At 41.0% G+C, this 18,293-nt stretch overlaps 1 protein-coding gene across 2 annotated transcripts; it reads right to left on the bottom strand.

Annotated features, from left to right (window-relative positions):
- Nucleotides 1-476: 476 nt before the first annotated feature.
- Nucleotides 477-8,491, bottom strand: LOC121582926 (toll-interacting protein). Of its 2 annotated transcripts, XM_041899089.2 has the most exons (7): nt 8,317-8,491; nt 5,180-5,264; nt 4,605-4,754; nt 4,294-4,476; nt 3,958-4,110; nt 3,745-3,832; nt 477-2,649 (listed from the first exon to the last, which is right to left on the bottom strand). In XM_041899089.2, exons 2-7 carry the CDS (start codon nt 5,255-5,257, stop codon nt 2,429-2,431), a joined length of 873 nt encoding a protein of 290 aa, XP_041755023.1. In that variant the 5' UTR covers nt 5,258-5,264; nt 8,317-8,491; the 3' UTR covers nt 477-2,428. The 2 variants fall into 2 exon arrangements, with proteins under 2 accessions (XP_041755023.1, XP_041755024.1); XM_041899090.2 differs by lacking the exon at nt 5,180-5,264.
- Between the last annotated feature and the right edge of the window lie 9,802 nt (nt 8,492-18,293).

Here is an 18,293-nt window from a genome sequence, read left to right as displayed (position 1 = left end):
TCAAATTCATATAGAGCTATAGATGTAAGAACCGACCATCCATGAGATCATAATTATAGTTTAAGGGCCAGATTCAATCCGATCGCGTTTTGTCCACTATATGCATATTTTAAAGGCAATATTCCAGCGATCGCAGAGACCACATTAACGGTAAACACAGCATTTGTCGGCTCAATCGAAAATTACCGCTGTAACACAGATCTTCCACAGTCCGGATTGAATCTAGGCCTTAATCATGTTGAGTCTATACAGTGTTTGTTTACAATTATATTGTTTACAAACAAAGAAGTAAAACACGCTTATATTTTGGGGTCTGATGGGGTACGACAGTTGAACTAAACTCATGAGGTATTTCTAAGTTATAGTAAATAAATAAATAAATAATTTGGTATATATCAATATATCAATTTCAAAGTCTAAAAATGGCACGGCAAACAAACCAGTAGGATGAGATATACACTACAAGACCAACCAAATGTAGACTAAACCTTTATTTCCATAATGTAATAATTAATGAGTAAAGGAAACAAGAGCAAATGTCAAATTGCAAACATAATTTGATGCCAAAAAAGTTTTGTACATTCAAACCAGATAACCCATTAAACTGCTTTAGCACATAGCCTTGCCATTCCATTGCAACAGAATCAGAACAACCTTCCTAACTTCGCTAGAGCGCCTTCGAACATCCTTGTGCACATTGATCTCAAAGGACTGTAAAAGTGAAATAAATGTTATGCTCTCTTTAGCTTAGGAAGGTACATTTACTTATGAACTAACAAATAAGTAGAATGGCTAAACGTTGGAAGTGTTAGGAGTTATACAGACGTCTGGCTAAACATGACACAATCATGTTCAAAATATGTCTATGCGAATGGGACAAGTATGGGGGAAAACAGAGAAGAAAACCTAACATATAAAATGAAAGTGCTAGGTAGACAGGAATTTATTAAATCAAGAGGGGATAGAGCAATCAATCAAACATAAGTGCCCAGAATTGGGATCACTGAAAATCAATGAAGTCTATTAAATTAAAACAATAAGTATTTTACATATGACACTCATGGAGTATGGCCTAAGCATAAATGAAATAACAATTGTTTTTGTGAATCAAACCACAACAGAGGATCTTTCCTTGGAAAAATATATGCACATCTTTGAAGATTAAGCAAATACAAATATCAAATGAAAACCCCATGTTAAAATTAGACCTTTGGGGGGACGGCAACATTCAATGCCTCATGTCAATGGATCTTTACAAGTCTCCTCTAAATGTGTGTGTGTGTGTATATATAAATATATATGGTAGTGGTAGGACATTACATTTTATTTGTATGATAATCATACCAACATTTACACATTTTCTGAATATAATTTGGTCGTGCACACAATTTTGTTTATTAATCCAGCAGGGATTTTCACAGCCTATAACGGTTCGCAATAAAGCCTGTGAATTCAGAATGGGTTAAGGGAAAGGATGATATCAGTCATATGTTTATTTCTTCACTGCTTTCAATAATTCGATATTAACATGTAATTATTTGATATTGGTTTACCATGATATATTCTTCCACCACAGTTACTAAGCCACTGACCAGTGATATTGAAACATTCAGAGAGGCATTTTTGTTTGGAGACGTGCAAAATCACATGGCATTATCCAGAGTAGAGTGGAATGGTGGCAAATGAACCTTAACATTTGAGAGGTTGTTAGGCATTGGCTGTGTGGCTATGAGGGGATTTGCACATCTCCTAAGTAATCGCGGTTTGTTATATTGTGATAAGTCCTCTTTCTGCTCTGAACCACTGCATACCTAAATCTCGTCTTCATAATTTATAATCTTTTGAATATATAGAACTATATTTATACAGATATATATATATATATATATATAACACAGATAGGCTCAAGACAGTACTGGTCAATACACATATACAGAGAAGACTGGCTTGGGAGCGCTCAACAATGTCGCACAACAACTGCTTTCACAAAGATCTAAAGCTTCTGCAGGATCAATTCCTTTCATTACCCCCACATAGCACTTTTTATTACCCCCACATAGCACTGCATCAACATCAATTGTACATAACCCATTCTGAGTAAAGTGGAATGTAAAATTGAGAAGCCAACCAGCCATCACAGCACTTATCAGTAGGTAAACCAATTTGTCCCAATCCCAGATGTGGACTGCGAACAAAGCTATACATTGTTTCATAATACAGATGGTAATGTATACAGATGTATAAATGTTTGACACCTCAGATATGAACATCTGCTTATGGTTGGAAAAAAACTGCTGGATTTTATTTAGTGTGAGTGACAGTTGAGAGCTCGCAGGCCTGAGTGCATATTTACAAACTGTGCAGGGTGCTGTTGATGTGAATGGGCAATGTTCTGGCCGCCACAGTGGCTCTATGTGTGGCTCCACTGTTACAGCTCTTCTGTCATCTGCAGCAGAGAGTTGATTGCGGCATCCTTGTTACCTTGCTGGGCCTCAATTACAGTGCGGATCACTTCCCTGTCCAGATTGGGGAACATGTCCTGCAGTGCCTTAAGATCCTCCTCGCTACAGGGAGCCTCCTGTGGGGCGACAGTGGGTGCTGCAGGCATACCCATGGGCACCATTCCCTGGTTGTATACAGTGGGCACTCCTGAGAAGAGCAAACCAGAGAGAAATGGGTAAGCAACAATCTATTAAATGTATCATTTAAACAGGTCAACAGTTCTTAAGGGCAACACACACTCTAATAAACATCAGCCGTGCGCAGTAAGTAGATCACCTGCTGGGTGCTGATGAGCAGTGGCAATTCAACATGTAGAATAGTCGGGAAAATGAACAGAAAATGACAATGTTCTGTGGTCAGTCAGAGGCGTGGTCTGTTTCGTCCTTTAGTTTAATTTACATAAGACACGCTATGCCCACTTCCATTTGTCTCTACCAATTTGGCTTGGAAAGTAGACAAGCAATCTAAATAGAATCGGGCCTTAGATGGCTGCAGTGTCTCTGTCCAAGATTGCTAACTGTTGAAGACTGACTTGAGCCCGTTTTAATCTGTTTATAATTGTATAATTAGCCTAGCAGTAGTAATTATTATATTATTGGTTAGATGGAAAGATCTATGTGCATTGTATTTGGGCAGAGGGAAAAGGGGGCCTGTCTCTGAGGGCAAGAATGACTCCATAAGGGTGGAATAGGGCTGATAGAGTTAGAGCTGATAGATCGTAATTACTGTTCTATAACACTGTCTTATATCTTTACTGTTTTAGATATATACTTATATACTCTGAATATGAATATACCGTTTTTATATATCCTTAGAGATTGAAAGTAGTGTTAGATTTAGGCTCTTTGTGTATGAGAAGTGTAATTATCTAGTGGATTGCTGTAGCCTGTAGAAATGTGTACCCTCCATAACTCAAGGGCTGACTGATAAGAAGACCTGTGAAAGGCAGAGGAGTGCGAAGGTTCCGGACTCAAGCTGGGACATGATAACACCAACATGAGGAACAGACTCAGTTCCTGCCCAGCAACAGAGACTGATTGTTCATCCTAGACTTAGAAGGGGGGTATTGTCGGAGAGGAGGGGGGGGGGTAGTCATGTTATTACCTGTATGTGTGCTTTTGCAGCTGCAACACCCAGTGTGATGAATAGATCTAGCACAAGTTTTCTTGGAGACCGTCTGGATTATTGTACCAGAAATTAAACCTAACACTATGTCTCAGTGGAGAGTATGGTTCTACTCACCTGCAATGGGTACGTATCCTACCCCCTGCTGATAGACTGTGGGCATGAGGACAACGGGTGGAGACATGTGCATACCTGCTGGCATGTTCTGAAAGCATGAGAGCCAATAGGAAGAGATAAGGGGCAAGTTGTAAAATGACAATCAATCAATCACTTTCAAACTGTACTACAATGACAATGTACAATGTGAGCATGTGTGTTTTATGAACTCACAGCGTAAGACATGACCAGGTTGATCATGCCCTCTTTGTCGTCGCCTTGTCTGCCACTGAGGCTGTACCACTCATCAACCACACTGCCCTCTCTCAGGCCTTCCGGGATGGTGACGTGTGTCCATGCAATTCTGTCATCCATCGAGAATGCCCTCTGGAAAAGTGACCAGCACAAACACCTCAAATCAGTAACTTGTCTCTAAAATCATGGATGATCATCAAGAAGAAACACTCAAAGTAGATTGCTATCAATAACTCTAGACAGGCCTAGTTGTCGAGCCAATAACACGTTAGGATCTTCTCCTCACCCACCACCCTCTAATTCCTTCTTCCTCACCTCATCAAAGATCTCCAGGTAGAAGGAGTCTACTCCAGGTGGGACAGTGCACTGGATAACTTTGTTCCATCGTGGATTCTTGGCACCATTATGGGCTGTGGGTGTTTCATAAACAGCATACCCTAGTCGGACCCTGCAGTAAGGGTCCATGCGTGTCATACCATAGTTTTTAGCAAGCTTGGCCTGGAGAGAAGAGGGACATAACAGTGATTCACAGGAAAACATTCCCACTGCATTAATAACCTTGTGTTACACAATAAGTCTTGATACTAGGGAAAGACCAAGCAGATTCACAGTTAAAAACACCCTACCTGCACTACAGTGATGCTAAGCCGTCCTACAGTGCCCAGGGATCCCCCATACTGCAACTGCTGCGCTGCTTGGGCATCCAACTGAACTTGTTGCTGCTGCTGAGTGGGAGTAATACGCAGGAAGTCTTGGGGCAACTCCCCAATGTATACCTAAAAAGACGAAAGGAGCGGAGGAATTGTGAGAGTGAGGACAGGCAAACTACACTAGAGGAAGAAAAGGGTCACACTATGCAGCGATTTCCCGGACACACCATTGATAGGGTGTTAGGTGACGCGACAAACAATGGACGCTATGCTAGAATTCTACAAAGAACAGGAGTAAACAAATCTATTTTCACTAAATGTCAATAATGTGGTCGTCAAAATACATTAATCATTTGAAAACATTAATGTGGCAGTTGTTACCCATCTCTAAAAATCCCAATACTGTATGTTATGATATTTACGTGATATGAGCCCAAATCTAAAGCAAGTGCCGTGCTAAGAACGTTAAATTCTGTGGGACAGACCTTTTTGTGAAACCCGCAAAATCAGTGTTCATATTTGCTCTTGGCGGAAGGTATTCCTCAACCTACCAGAGTAAGATCGATGTGACGTTGTATTGCTAAGAAATGTTGGGAAAGTCCTGAGGGTGTTTCATGGGCATCGGACATCCTTGGACTGAAATATAAGGTAAAACGATTTTCTTTCAGCTCTATCATTGAACCATTTCTTCAGAGATACAAAAAAAAACATAGCAGGTTACAAAGTAGAGCTTCGTAGCCAGTGTTTCCAACTATTTTTCAGCGAGACCAACTATTGGCTCCTTGATTTGTCGGCAGATGACGTTTTGCCTTGCGGCACAGCTGCGGTCCCCAACGTAGCATTTGAACCCCGTCTCCCGGCGCACACCCCCTCCCCTTGTGCCTCTGTGTGCACTGTTGCTGTGACTTCTGTTGCACAGACAGCTTCTCCCACTCTTGTTTGCGGCAGAATGTATTGGGAAAAGTCGCTAAATGCTATCAAAACCATAGAAACCCACCGTGACTCCCCAAAAGGCAGCCTGAAAAGTAGCTGAATTTGTCGCTAGAATATTTTACCAATAAAACTCACTGGTGGGGTCTGAAAACTTGCTAAATATAGCGACAAAGTCACTAAGTTGGCAACATTGTATTGTAGCTACGATTTGATGTATGGGTTGTCAGGGATTGCTCCAAATTCTTGTTCCGCCACCGCCATTTACATGATGAGTGCTAGGTTGCTAGCTTTGTGGGAGTGCTTGACGCCATTCGCTGAGGCAACTGGGGTGAGAGGCAGCGCTGTGCAGCATTGACAGTATTATGCCACCAGTGATTTCTGTGATTCATGGTTTTTTCTTTCAAGTAAAAACTACAAGAATTCAGTGGCGACAGGCCTACAATCGATAAAAACATAGCTAAATACCAGTGAATTGAAAATGTGTCCCATCTATCTTTCTGCAGCTGGCTAGCAGGCAGTGCACTCTGTCTCTTCTGAGCCTAGGCTAATTATTTGCTGGAAATAGTGCAGTTTATCCTCCCTTCACCAGAGAAACTCATCAACACCAAAAAATAACATTACAAATGAAACCCAACTCAGACGTAGGCCTACCTTAGAAGTAAGCTATGTTATTACACTAGTAGCCTACTGTGTGACAGTTCAGACATAGTGAGAATTGTGTGTCTGTGTTAGGCTATGTGTGATGTAGTGTGTGTGTGTTGGTGGGTGCTGTGTAAGGATTCTGAGAAATGTGTGTCTGTGTTAGGCACTGTGTGTGTGTGTGCTGGTGGGGGTGCTGTTTGAGTGTGTGTGGGATGTGTGGAGTGTGTATGCAGGTGGCACAGGCACAGGGTTGGGCCTATTATTTGGCACTCCAGGCCTAATCAGTTGGGCTACTAAATACAACATAACTGTGATATATCCCGCCTAACAGTTGCTAATTGGTAAATACTAAATAGTAAGCCTGCTTTTTGTTATTATGTAATTAATCCCAATTATGTAAATGATTATGTAATTAATCCCAATTATATGTACTCTTAACACCCCTGGTGTGTGTGTGTGTGTACACGCACATGGGCTGCACCTTACTCCTCAGTGTAAACTCCCAGTTCTGCATAAAACATCAATATATATGTTAACAATGTCCACCTTAGTTTAAATGTATAGGTTTAACATGCTGTATTTTGTGTTTATTCCGTACAGACCAATTAGCATATTAAGTATCACATTTTTATAAATCGTACAAAAAGTTATTCTAATTTCATAAATTGTTTAAAATTGTTACAAACTCTGTTTTGCATAAAACATTAAGATTTGTTAATAATATGACCATCCCTACTTTAAATTATTGGGCTTTCATTACTGTAATTGTGTGTTCCATACTGCCTAATTTGCATATTAAGTGCCTAATTTACATAATACAGCATTTTAATTTAATACATTTAATCAAGCAATAAGGCCCGAGGAGGTGTGGTATATGGCCAATATTCCACAGCTAAGGGCTGTTCTTAGCCACGACAACGCGGAGTGACTGGATACAGCCCTTAGCCGTGGTATATTGGCCATCTACCACAAACCTCAGAGGTGCCTTATTGCTATTATAAACTGGTTACCAACATAATTAGAGCAGGCTGTCAACCAATCAGCATCCAGGGCTCGAACTACCCAGTAAATAATTTTATTTGAATCATCTCTGTGTTCTACATCAACCCTGAAAATGTCATAACAATATGACCACCCTATCTTTAGTTATTGGACAAAACGTGTCAGGTGATTTGGTCCCTTATATTGACTAGGGATTCAGATCCGTCAGCGACATTTTTCGATCACTTGAAAATAAGTCATATCCTCATGAAATAAAGTTCTGTGTTCATGAGAAGTTTCTCTATAACATGGAATGCAAAGTATTATGCCAGAACTAGTTTCATTTAGTCCCCAAAACCCTACTATTGAGAATGCTTTTCAGTCCAGGGTTAAATCAGTCTGGGAAACCGGTCCAACATCATCAGATCTAGTTTGGCCCTGCCTCTCCATCGCTTCCCTATAGAGGTGGTTCAGTAAAATGTTGCTTAATACCTCATGCCTAGGCTTCAGCTCAAATGGCTAACAGACGACACTGGTTTAGCTGTGTCCTGATAAACTCAAGCAAGTTTAAATCTGGGCGAGTAACGTTAGCTAATCCGGCCATACAGACGCTAGCTACAGCCATGTGCCTAAGGCTCCTGTGAATACAGTAGTTAGCTAGATAACTAGCTAGTTGACTTTAGATTTAACCAGTAGCGAGCTAATTTACATAGCTAGTTAGCCTAATGTTAACTCTGCCATTGGTTATTGTTCCTGGCAAGCTCTATCTAAGGAGCGCAAACTAGCTACCGTTTGCTAGATGGCTATATCCAGAGAGACTTGTCAAACTTTAGGCTTCTAAATTAGCTGGCTAACGTAAAAACTACCCACCCAGCAAGCTAGCTTGTTGAAGCTAATGTAGCTAGCTGGAAGTTTGTTAGCTACTGTAGCTAGCTAACATTTGTTAAATCAACAAACATTACGGTGCTGTTTCATTAAAACGTTGCAGCTAGCTAGCTACAGCTAATCTGGCCAATTTTGGTTAATTTGAAAACGAGTGATAATTGAAGCTAATGTTAGCTAAAATGGTGTTGATCCGTGTTCGTTAGCTAGCTACTATAGCTTGTTAGCTAACGTTAGTCGTTATATTTACCTGTCCTCGTTGGGTGCTAATAGTAGTACTCATTCCGTTTTAAAGTGTGTCCGTTTCACAAATAACGAAAGCCTACTGTAACGGTATACAGTTAGAAAATGACTAGCAAAAAAAGTAAACAACTCAAGCTCCCCAGCTATCCAATCGTGTCACGCCAAGAATCCTGTCAGGGCTGGTTTGATGATCAGCTGACTTGACTTCGTTCCGCTTCTGATGGGTGCGTTTCAGGACATCAGTAAGCGTGCAGTCGCAATTTCAGTGTGCTTTGGGCGAGAGAAACATATAGTGCGTCTCAAACGTCCATAATAGTCAATAGCTTCTCTCCTTCATGTTCACAAAAACAGAACAGCCAGAATTTGCTTTAATCTGTCATATATGAGCATACGTCCATAATAGTCAAAAGCTTCTCTCCTTCATGTTCACAAAAACAGAACAGCCAGAATTTGCTTTAATCTGTCATATATGTGCATAGAGGAAAAACAGCCATTATGTTCATCCTATTAGATTGAAGTGAGTTGTGAGTATAACATATTGTTCACACTGCAGGCCTTAATGCTCAAATCAGTTTCGTTTTTCAAATCCGTTTTGGAATACTGTCCAAACAGCAAGTTACAAGTGACCAAAATCGGATTTCAGACAGCAGTCATTAGTTGACATGGCCAAACTAGTTCTCATAGTAACAATTGGTGTGCGTGCAGTGCCAGTGGTGTAGGCAGATTGGCGGTGGTGCTCTTGCTTCTTCCTATCACTCAGAAGTTATGTAGCAAGCTAATGTGACAACAATGCCTGCCATGTACGTTTCACATTTGCTTTGAATGTTCAAAATCATAGCGTAAGAACACTTTTAAAGCCTCTAAGGATAAGATGATCCAACATTCAAAACAAGCCCTTTTTGGCCACAGCAGTCAACTAGCTAGCTAGCTAGCTAGCTAGCTGTTTAGCTTTCTAGCACATTCACTAATTTGTTTGTAAACAATTAACAAGCTAGTTAGCTACTACATGTTCTTGTCAAACTGTCAACAAAGCAGCTAGCAAGCAACAAGACATGCCAAATAACAGTCTAAAAACCACTTGAGGGCAAATAAATAAGATTTTACCATTCAGACACAAGTCACATGGCCAGGAACCAGATTTGTATCTGACTTCAAACCACCTATGAAGGTGGTTTGAAATGTGGTTTGATATATCTGATTCCATGCGTTTTTTGGCTGTTCAGACTCAGTAGCGGTGCAGGGGTAGAATCACTGGGGAAGCCAAGCCAAGAAAAAAAAAGCCATATTACAACCTATGTTTTATGATAATTGCGTTGTTTGATCTATAACCTGTTAGTTCATATGCCTTGCCACCGTGACATACAGAGTCCACAAAGCATATTGGATGTAAACAACTGTTACATGACCTACAGCATGGTCAATGATATGAGGTTTTTATAGTGTTATGATGTCATGTCATAGTATCGTGGGGACCATGTTAGATTTAGTAGATAATTGGCTTGGTGCCACAGAGTCTACATTCCGTTATGTCAAAGGAGATTACTGATGTTTAGGATAGCATGATTGATGGACAGGATATACTGACTTGGGGTAAAGAGTAATAACATCAAAGAATGGGAGTGCTCATTGATGATGGCCAGATGTGGTTGAAGAAATGTGTAACCAAGAGTATGAAAGATGTGAGATTTGTGTGTGTGGGCAGCTCAACTGACAATGGGGCAAGGCTATGTCCGTTTGTTAGATGAACCCACGGGCTCGTGATCAAATAAATACTTGGTAAAATCTCCACAGAATGTCTAAGTAAATTCTTGCATCTTGAACTTCTCAATACCAGAAACTCATCATAACAGTCAATCAAGTTAATGTTTTCAAAATGTTCAGACTACTAAACAACTACTGATTTAGAACACTGGAGAGTTACTGCAAGTTGCAAAGAAAACATGAGCTGCCTCCACTATTCCAGCACCATTTCAATTTCAACATTTCAATATCATTAAATCACCTACAGTATGCTTAGTCTAATACAGTGACAACTAATATATTCCAAAACCAAATTAGTCCAATCAACGTAAGCTAAATATCATGTGGCTGTCCGTGTGTGAGTATGTGTGTGTGTGTGCGCGTGTGTGTGTGTGTGTGTGTGTGTGTAAGTAGAAAAAACATGTTGACTCACCCTACTTGTAGAGAAACGCCAATGCCATTTTCCTCTCTTTCATGTTGCCAAAATGGCCTATGACTCTGTCATACAGTACATGCTTTTAGTTTTTGTTGTCCTAGGCTACCTGGCTAAAATGCTTGCTCGCTAGCCTAACTTCCTTTCATGGGCAACGATTAGCCAGCTAGTTAACATTAGCCTACTACAACTAGCTACACTGAACAAAAATATAAACGCAACATGTAAAGTGTTGGTCCCATGTTTCATGAGCTGAAATATCTCAGCAATTGTTCATACGCACAAAAAGCTTAAGTCTCTCAAATGTTGTGCACCAATTTGTTTACATCCCTGTTAGTGAGCATTTCACCTTAGGCAAGATTATCCATACACCTGACAGGTGTGGCATATCAAGAATCTGATTAAACAGCATGACCATTACACAGGTGCACCTTGTGCTGGGGACAATAAAAGGCCACTCTCTTCCACCTGCCCCTTAACACAGGCTTAGGAGATATTTGTTCTATGAGATAATATCAGTCAGTTAACATGACCTTAATGAATTATAAAGCCTTTACCCACTGGGTACAGACGTCAGTTCAACGTCTGGTTTTGATTTACATTTGGTTGAGTTGTCAACGTGGGTTGGAACCGGTTCAGGGAACATAAACGAAAACCTGAAAATAATGAAAATTTTCAAGGAACAGAAACGGTACCTGGAACGAAAGTGATCCATAGTGTTCCAGAACAGAATCGTTATTATAAAAGCATGGGAACCGGTTAATAACGTTATTTTACATTCCAGGCATTTTTTTCTAGTCCCACAACAAAATGCAACAAAGTGCACATGCAAAGCCCTCACTCTGTCACTCAGAAACTTATTCCAGTGTCTGCCTGCAAACTGAAAATCTTTGCCTGTGCATGTTTAGGCTACCTGCCCCTCCCCCCTCCAAAGCATAGGCTACTGTACTGAAGTTACAAGCTTGATTCAGAAGATAGGGAGAGAGATTTTTACTTAGCTAGAGAAGAATGGATTAACTTTTTCAGTGCTAGTGAAGGATACTATAGGCCTAGTTATCACATTTCACGTTGGATTTATTAACTACAAAAAGGTCAAGCTTGTTAGCTAGCTAGCTCAAAGGACATTCAAAGTTCCTCCATTGAAGCCGCTCCTCCTAGGTATAATTCTGTGGACCTAATTCATATAATGCACGTCATAACAAGATGCCCAGTGCTTCTAACCTCCTCCTCAACCTTTTCTCGCTCTCTCCCCACCCGCAAAATTTCAGTCGCATCTTGCTCCATAGGCTACACTTGTCTGTCCATCACGCATGTAAACAACTAACTTGCCTGCTCTATCCACACTGACTGGTGAAGTAATTTAATGAGCTAAATGTAAAAAACTGTTGATTTCACAGGTTTAAAAAGGAACAGAAAGGAACGATATAAACTGGTACTTTTTTGGGTACGAACCGGTTCAGAACTTTATTTTGCTGGTCGGAACAGTGGCACAAAACAAAAAAATGGTGGTTCTGTTCAGAACAAATTATTGGAAAATCATTTTGGTTCCAAACCCTGGTTGTCAACTAACCTGAATTCAATGTGAAATCAACAAACAATGCCACCATGTCATTGGATTTTGGTTAAAAGTTGGGTGAAAAAAAGACAAAATTCCCTTACGTTGATTACTTTTTTCAAATCCAATCAGTTTTCCACATTGATTCAACGTCATTACATTACATTTTTTGTTGTTGAAATGACGTGGAAATAACATTGATTCAACCAGTTTTTGCCCAGTTGGTATGTGCTTGTTTTGATTACATACAGTACATGCTTCAACATAAAAAAAAAAAAAGTGATGTTAGCTGATGAAGATTATCTCATAGTACAAAAATGTATTAGATCTTCTAAGCCTTCTAATACCGTATTTTCTGCGTTTATCCAGAAACCCTACAAAAAAAAACATTCATTTCCCCATAGGCTTTGGCCAACGAGCCATGGCGGAGTTAGTGCCTACAAAAAGATGCCATTACTATTGCTCTCTATAAGTGACATAAGCAGCCACTTGGGGGCCCCGACCAAAAACTCAGTCGGTGTCTCAACTTACTGTTCAGCAGTTTTCCTCTAGTTATGTCAGTCACTGTCAGTCACTCAATTGGCCCATGTCAGCCAACATTTTTTAGATTGCTAGGTAAGTTAGTCTAGCTAGCTACCTAAACCCTGCAGTAATCATGGCCGAATTACCAACCAGGCATGCAGGGTACATACCCAGGCTAGGGCCGGCCCTGTGTGTGTATGTGTCTGTGTGTGAGAGAGAGAGAGAGAGAGAGAGAGAGAGAGAGAGAGAGAATTCCAGTGTGCCCACAATTATTTTCCTCTGCATTTTAAGAGAACCTTCAACTCAAGTTTGAGTTTAAGACAGGACCCACTGGGCACAGACGTCAGTTCAACGTTTAGTTTTAATTTACATTTGGTTTAGTTGTCAACTATTGTGAATTCAATGTGAAATCAACAAAAAATTAAGATTTAGGTTAAACGTTAGATGAAAAAAATACGAAATGCTCTTACAGTACATTGATGACTTTTAGCAAATCCAATGAGTTTCCCACATTGATTCAACGTTATGACATTACTTTTTTGGGTTGAAATAATGTGGAAACAATGTTGATTCAAACAGTTTTTGCCCAGTGGGGACTATATTTTGAATCTGCCCCGGAAAAGGAGAAGAGAATGAGGCATGCTTAGCCGTCTCTGGCCTGGTGGATCAGTATGCCACAGAGAGGCCCAGAATAAAAGCCAGTCAGCTTGTCTTCTCCACCGAGGGCAGAGAGGGGAATATAATGAAGGAGCTGAGTCACTCATAACACCAGCGATGACAGGTCACCAGCCAGTAATCACAGCCACACTCAGGAGGAGCATCGGGGGGTGGAAGTTATCACTTATTTGAAGGCTCGATCATTCCTCTGTGGGCACCTGTTGTCTCGCTACACACCTCCACACTCTTCTTGAGCCCTTGTATACTCTAGTGAGTAATAAGAGTGAATAGTAAGCAACATTAATAAAGGGCCTGTATTCAGCTCTTCCCTCCATGGGCGGACTGTGTAAAAGCCAGAGTGATGCTGCTAACCGGGAGCATGAACCATAGAGCTGGCAGAGACAGGGCCCTAGAGGTTGAGATCAGACACTGAGAGGTTTTACTAAGCCACTCAGCAGTCAGAACACATTGTATAAGACTGAGCCTGGACAGTTACTTTGAAGCCAGGAACCTGCATTGTCCCTTTATTGAACTAACTCTCTTGCAATGATCCTATGCACACACACTGGACTATACCAACACACTCACACATACTTACACTGACACCCCAACACACACATACACTGAGTGTACAAAACATTTGGACCACCTTCCTAATATTGAGTTGGACCTCCTTTTGCCCTAAGAACAGCCTTAATAAATCGGGGCATGGACATCCACAGGGATGCTGGCCGATGTTGACTCCAATGCACAGTTGTGTCAAGTTGGCTGGATGTCCTTTGGGTGGTGGACCATTCTTGATACACACAGGAAACTGTTGAGTGTGAAAAACCCAGCAGCGTTGCAGTTCTTAACACACTCAAACCGGTGCGCCTGGCACCTACTACCATACCCCGTTCAAAGGCACCTGAATATTTTGTCTTTTCCATTCACCCTCTGAATGACACAGTTACACAGTCCATGTCTCAATTGTCTCAAGGCTTAAAAATCATTCTTAAAACCTGTCTCCTCCCCTTCATCTATACTGATTGAAGTGGATTTAACAGGTGAAATCAATAAGGGATCATAGCTTTCACCTGGATTCACCTGGTCAATCTATGTCATGGAAAGAGCAGGTGTTCCTAATGTTTTGTACTCAGTGTATATACAGACACACACACACACACACACACACTACATATGCCCACACACACATAACATGCGCACACATGCATACTGACACCACACACACTCACACACACACACACACACACACACTTTCACACTCACCACATAAGCTGCTGCTACTTCTCCACATACACTGCTGCTACAGCTCAGTCTATTATCTATCCTGTTGCCTAGTCAATTTACCCCTACAGCTACCTCAAATATCTCGTACCCCTGCACATCGACTCGGTACTGGTACTCCCTGTATATAGCCATGTTATTTTGACTTGTTATTGTTATTTGTTATTCACTGTTTATTTATTCCTCATGTCACTATTTCGACTTTATATCTCTGCATTGTTGGAAAAGGACCTGTTAGTAAGCATTTCACTGTTAGTCTACACCTGTGGTTTACGAAGCATGTGACAAATACAATTTTATTTGATGTTGTAGTGTAATGTTGAGTGATTAGTGCAGCCAGGTCAGCCGGTCAGTATTTGACGTCCATCCATATCTGAGGATGTCGGGAGATGACGTGGAAACCGGACACTTCTTTTCATGTGGAACCCGGCCACTAGAGGGAAACAGTCAGCGCTGGTACCTTCAAGTAGGTTTGGGTTTTGCCAGGGCATTGTAGACAGGGATGGTGGATAGGCATACGCATCTGCCTCTTGTGCAAATGATTGCATGTTTGAATCCAGCAGTAGAAAGTTGTTTTTTAGATTTTTGTTTTAAGCCTATCCCAAACCTTAACCCTTACCTTAAAAAGTTAATGACTAAACTTAACCTTAAACACTTAGAAATTTGACGTTTGGAACAACTTCGAAATTTGACATTTGAGAAACATGGATGAAAGTCTAATTCTGACGTGAGACTGTGAGAGCTTGTTGGATTAGTGATGCAGATGAGGCAGGAGATCCCTCAAAGAGAGGAGAAGTGGAATTAAATACATATCTACTGAGGCTGAGATTATTCATTGAAAGTGCTGACAGGCTGTGCTCTGGGTGTGTGTGTGTTTGTGTGTGTGTGTGATGCCGGTAGCCTGTAGTTAATTTATTTATCTTTCCACCAGGGCTCAGCAAAGAGTTGCCCTGGATGTTTTCCCTTTAGTAACGGATAGAGAAGTCATTTGATAGTCCCAGAACTGATTTGGGAGTGATCATCATCATCACCTATATAAGTTGCAACATTGACTGAGCTTGTAAAATGGAGTTGAATATTTTCTGCTTAGTAAGCCCCAAATCATAATGTTATGGCACCAGTGGAGCCTGAGCCCCCTGCTCTTCTCAGTGTGTGATTGGGAGTGGGCCTGAGGAGTGTGACTCTCTGAGCGCTCTTTAACAGCTTACCCATTGCCCTTATAAGCTTTTCAATTAGGGGCGGTGTAGGGTTTAGCGGGCCACGACGCTGGTTCTAGCCTGCCCAGGAGCACTCATGTCACCATTTACTCAATTAGGATAGATTGCATGGCAGATTTGACTAACATCTAGACAGTTCAGAGAGGGCTGAAGATTCTGAGAAATTCTTATTTTTCCACCAATGGGAATTACCATGCAGTGATATTATATATAGAGCAGCACAGAGAAAGCTTAAGAAGAAAGATAATTAAAAGATGCATCCTTTTCATAACACAGGAGGAGGATATGTCTAAGGTGGAGTGGGTGAAGAAATGATTTTCATTGTTATTCAAAGATGTGTGGAGAAAGAGAAACAGAGACTATCATAACTAAAGAGTGCGTTGGACCTTTATCTGTAACACAGTACAATGAGCCATAGAAACAACTGTGCTTTGAACATATGTTGTGCTTATACTGTATAATAGGAACGTATAATTCAGTCTTTTGTGTATGTTGCACTATTTCACCAGACAAGGGTACATATTCTATCTTCTCAATGGCATCATCAAGTGTGTGTATGTGTGTGTGTGAAGGAGAGGAGAGGAAGTAACATGGACCCAGAATACACAGCAGGGGGTGTGGGTCGCAGAGGATTCTGGGCTAGGGAAAGGCTGCATGACCTCTGACCCTGCAGGGGACCTGACCTATCAGACCCCTAAGCCCACGATCACTCCTACACAAAGAGAGCGGGAAAGGAGGAAGAGGGGGAAAGAGCAAAAGGTAGAACAAAAGAGGGCGAGTATGAGTCCCAGCAGAGCCAACACATACAGTGGCTTGCGAAAGTATTCACCCCCCTTGGCATTTTTCCTATTTTGTTGCCTTACAACCTGGAATTAAAATATATTTTTTTGTGGTTTGTATCATTTGATTTAGACAACATGCCTACCACTTTGAAGATGCAAAATATTTGTATTGTGAAACAAACAAGAAGACAAAAAAACAGAAAACTTGAGCGTGCATAACTATTCAACCCCCAAAGTCAATACTTAGTAGAGCCACCTTTTGCAGCAATTAAAGCTGCAAGTCTCTTGGGGTATGTCTCTATAAGCTTGGCACATCTAGCCACTGGGATTTTTGCCCATTCTTCAAGGAAAAACTGCTCCAGCTCCTTCAAGTTGGATGGGTTCTGCTGGTGTACAGCAATCTTTAAGTTATACCACAGACTCTCAATTGGATTGAGGTCTGGGCTTTGACTAGGCCATTCCAAGACATTTAAATGTTTCCCCTTAAACCACTTGAGTGTTGCTTTAGCAGTATGCTTAGGGTCATTGTCCTGCTGGAAAGTGAACCTCCGACCCAGTCTCAAATCTCTGGAAGACTGAAACAGGTTTCCCTCAAGAATTTCCCTTTATTTAGTGCCATCCATCATTCCTTCAATTCTGAACGGTCTCCCAGTCCCTGCCGATGAAAAACATGGTGTACTCGGGGTGATGAGAGGTGTTGGGTTTGCGCCAGACATAGCATTTTCCTTTATGGTCAAAAAGCTCAATTTTAGTATCTGACCAGAGTACCTTCCTCCATATGTTTGTGAAGTCTCCCACATGCCTTTTGGCGAACACCAAACATGTTTGCTTATTTTTTTCTTTAAGCAATGGCTTTTTTCTGCCCACTCTTCCGTAAACCCCAGCTCTGTGGAGTGTACGGCTTAAAGTGGTCCTATGGACAGATACTCCAATCTCCGCTGTGGAGCTTTGCAGCTCCTTCAGGGTTATCTTTGGTCTCTTATTTGCCTTTCTGATTAATTCCCTCCTTGCCTGGTCCGTGAGTTTTGGTGGGCGGCCCTCTCTTGGCAGGTTTGTGTGGTGCCAAATTCTTTCCATTTTTTTAATAATGGATTTAATGGTGCTCCGTGGGATGTTCAAAGATATTTTTGTATAACCCAACCCTGATCTGTACTTCTCCAAAACTTTGTCACTGACCTGTTTGGAGAGCTCCTTGGTCTTCATGGTGCCGCTTGCTTGGTGGTGCCCCTTGCTTAGTGGTGTTGCAGACTCTGGGGCCTTTCAGAATAGGTGTGTATATACTGAGATCATGTGACAGATCATGTGACACTTAGATTGCACACAGGTTGACTTTATTTAACTAATTATGTGACTTCTGAAGTTAATTGGTTGCACCAGATCTTATTTAGGGGTTTCATAGCAAAGGCGGTGAATACATATTTCCGCACCACTTTTCCGTTATTAATTTTTTAGAATTTTCTGAAACAAGTTATTTTTTTCATTTCACTTCCAATTTTGACTCTTTTGTGTATGTCCGTTACATTAAATCCAAATAAAAATCCATTTAAATTACAGGTTGTAATGCAACAAAATAGGAAAAATGCCAAGGGGGATGAATACTTTTGCAAGGCACTGTACTCAAAAAAGTCAGGAAGAAAGAGAGGCTGAGAAAGAGAGAAGGAACTCTCTGTCAACCCTGTCAAACGTTTAACCTTGCACACTCCGTTTACAATGTATCTATTACACTCAGCGTACAATGTATTGCTTGACCCTAAACAAGACCTCTTCCAAAAAGAATTGCTTTCATAAGAT

Source organism: Coregonus clupeaformis, unplaced genomic scaffold, assembly GCF_020615455.1.
Source record: "Coregonus clupeaformis isolate EN_2021a unplaced genomic scaffold, ASM2061545v1 scaf0114, whole genome shotgun sequence".
NCBI classification, from domain to species: Eukaryota; Metazoa; Chordata; class Actinopteri; order Salmoniformes; family Salmonidae; genus Coregonus; species Coregonus clupeaformis.
This window is presented reverse-complemented; position numbering and strand designations above follow the sequence as displayed.